Genomic DNA, 2,398 nt, shown 5'->3' with positions numbered 1-2,398 from the left:
TGAGGTTGATAACCCAGCGAAGTAAAAAAAAAAAAAAAAAAAAATACTTCAATAGTAAGAATTTTTTAGTTTCGTGAGTTGATATTGCAAAAAGAAAACTAAAGATTTCTTTGAGCAAGGCGACTTCTTTAAGACTGATAATTGGTGGAGAGGCTTAAATTTTGGACCAATGCTTGCTTGCAAGATCCTTCTTCTCAGAGCCAGCTTTTCCAAAACATTTTTTCTATTTCTAAGGTTAAAGATTGTTTGTTAGGGAGTGATGGAATGAGAGCAATTTAAATGTAAGTTGTAAGAAGAAACCTCTTTGATTGAGAGTTGGAAGAATGGTTGCTCTTCATATAACAGATAGAAAATGTTCACCTAAATCATTATGAGAATAATTTTCTTTTCTTTTGGAAGTTCTAAATATCTTGCCTCCTACTTGCAAATCTGTCACTTTCCAGTTGAATAATAGAGGTAGCAGATCGCACAGCTCCCATGCTAAACAGATTTTGGGGAGGTAAGAACCCCGATAAGACCAAGCTCTTTTTTTTTTCCATGGCTTAATTGGTCTTCATTTGTTATTGGCTTACAAGAGTTCCAACACTTGAAATAGGATTCAAAGTAAATCCCTCCATGGTTTTATTGCCTGCTGTTTCTTGATTGAAATTCCCTTGCCGGTGGTTCCAAGGGAAAGCAAGAATTTGTGGCTAATGTTTCAAGAGGTAGTAGCGTTGGAAAGGAGGGAACGACAGAATTTTCAGAGACAAGTACAGGCTTTTTAAAGACTTTTTGAGAATAGTACAATTTAATGCCTCTAACTGGTTGGGGTTCTTTTTAAGAACTTTGGAATTGCAATTATTCTTCAATAAAACCTAGATTGGGGTTCTTTTGTCTGATTCCACTCTTTTAAGCAATGGAGCAACGTCTCCTTGGCTTTTAAGTTGTTTTTCGTTTTCATATAAGTCTCAGCTTTTTAAATAAATAGTAATAAAAAAGAAGTACCAAGAGGATGGTCAACACATCATTTAAAGATGAGAAGAATCATAACATTTGATCAGAAATTTCATATTGGTGATAAATATGGCACCTGAATGTAATGGTGGACGACAATTTCATACTGCTCCTTTAGACCGGCAAAGAACACTAATTCCTCAACCCGACCATAACTGCAAGATATCATCTTGAAGACAATTAAAATTACGCTAATGAAAATTAAAAAGAAAATTTTGATAATAATTATGAGAAGTCTGTTTTCTCCTTAAAAAGAGAGAGAGAGAGAGAGAGAGAGAAAGAAAGAAAGAAAGAAAGGAAGAAAGAAAGAAGAAGAAACAGAAGATGAATACATCCATAAAACAATAATTTTTGGCAGATAACAAGATTGAGCACCTTTCTAAGAGTTTCATTGTGGTGACTTCATCCAATACATCTTTGCTATCACTAAGAAAAGCACGAAATTCTTTAATGATTGATTGGTAATCCGTACTATTCCCATCAGATGCAATGTCATCATCCAAGAGTAGACGGTTTATCTAAGATCAATGAACAAGAGAAATAATTGAAACCTGGAAAAATGGACTTCATCTTAACACGGAACAAATAGTATTACAATTTCCTTTGAACTGGTTGTCCACCAACATTATTCCATCAGATGAAAATTGAGGTAGAAAATTTTCATTCCATGGTATCATAGAGAAAATTAAAAACAGACAGAATTTATATCAGACAAAATTGACAACATTGCAGACTGTTTATATGATGTTGTATATCATTCGACCTTTCACTTGTTGCACTTAAAGAGCCAAAAGTTTATGGAAAATTTTTCAGATTGAATTAGTGTCACTATTTTTCATCCAGAAGTCACATGTCTAGGACAAGAGCAAGTACCTTATCCAAATACAGCTCAGTTGCCCATGTGGAAATCATTGTTATTTGGCACTTATCATCCTTTGTAAGATTATCAAGCTTCCGCAACAGAAAAGTTCTCAAAGCATCCTGCAAGTGAGATATCAGAAAAGAAATCTGCTGTACAATGCAAGAAATTGAAACCAAGTCGATATACAAAGCTTTGCAAGAAAAATACAATCTTATGTAGGTTTGTGATGAATGTTTTAGCACAACAATGATTAAGAGTATACCTAAGATTTAATTAAATGTAGCTATAATTACATTTCTATTTTTTTAGGGTGGCAGCTAGGAAACAGTCTATCAAGCATTATGCATCCCCACAAACCAACCAGGTTAACTTTAACAATATGGCAACTTCGTCAAAGATTTGCCAATTGGAAATAATATGAAAATAGAAAAAAGAAATCAAATTTACATGACAGGATCAAGAAATCAAAACATAAAAAAGATCATGGTTCAAAAAATGTATAACTAGAGTACAGGGGGGGGGGGGGGGTTTCAAAAAAAAAAA

At 33.7% G+C, this 2,398-nt stretch overlaps 1 protein-coding gene across 1 annotated transcript in view; it reads right to left on the bottom strand.

Annotated features, from left to right (window-relative positions):
* Positions 1-2,398, bottom strand: part of LOC111454916 (vacuolar protein sorting-associated protein 18 homolog) — a 14,621-nt gene that overhangs the window by 6,724 nt on the left and 5,499 nt on the right. The window contains exons 12-14 of the mRNA XM_023096387.1: positions 1,867-1,974; positions 1,369-1,511; positions 1,070-1,148 (exon numbers count right to left, since the gene is read on the bottom strand). Of these exons, the coding sequence (XP_022952155.1) occupies positions 1,070-1,148; positions 1,369-1,511; positions 1,867-1,974 (330 nt within the window). The remainder of the gene's footprint in view (positions 1-1,069; positions 1,149-1,368; positions 1,512-1,866; positions 1,975-2,398) is intronic.

Source organism: Cucurbita moschata, unplaced genomic scaffold, assembly GCF_002738365.1.
Source record: "Cucurbita moschata cultivar Rifu unplaced genomic scaffold, Cmos_1.0 Cmo_Scf00017, whole genome shotgun sequence".
NCBI classification, from domain to species: Eukaryota; Viridiplantae; Streptophyta; class Magnoliopsida; order Cucurbitales; family Cucurbitaceae; genus Cucurbita; species Cucurbita moschata.
This window is presented reverse-complemented; position numbering and strand designations above follow the sequence as displayed.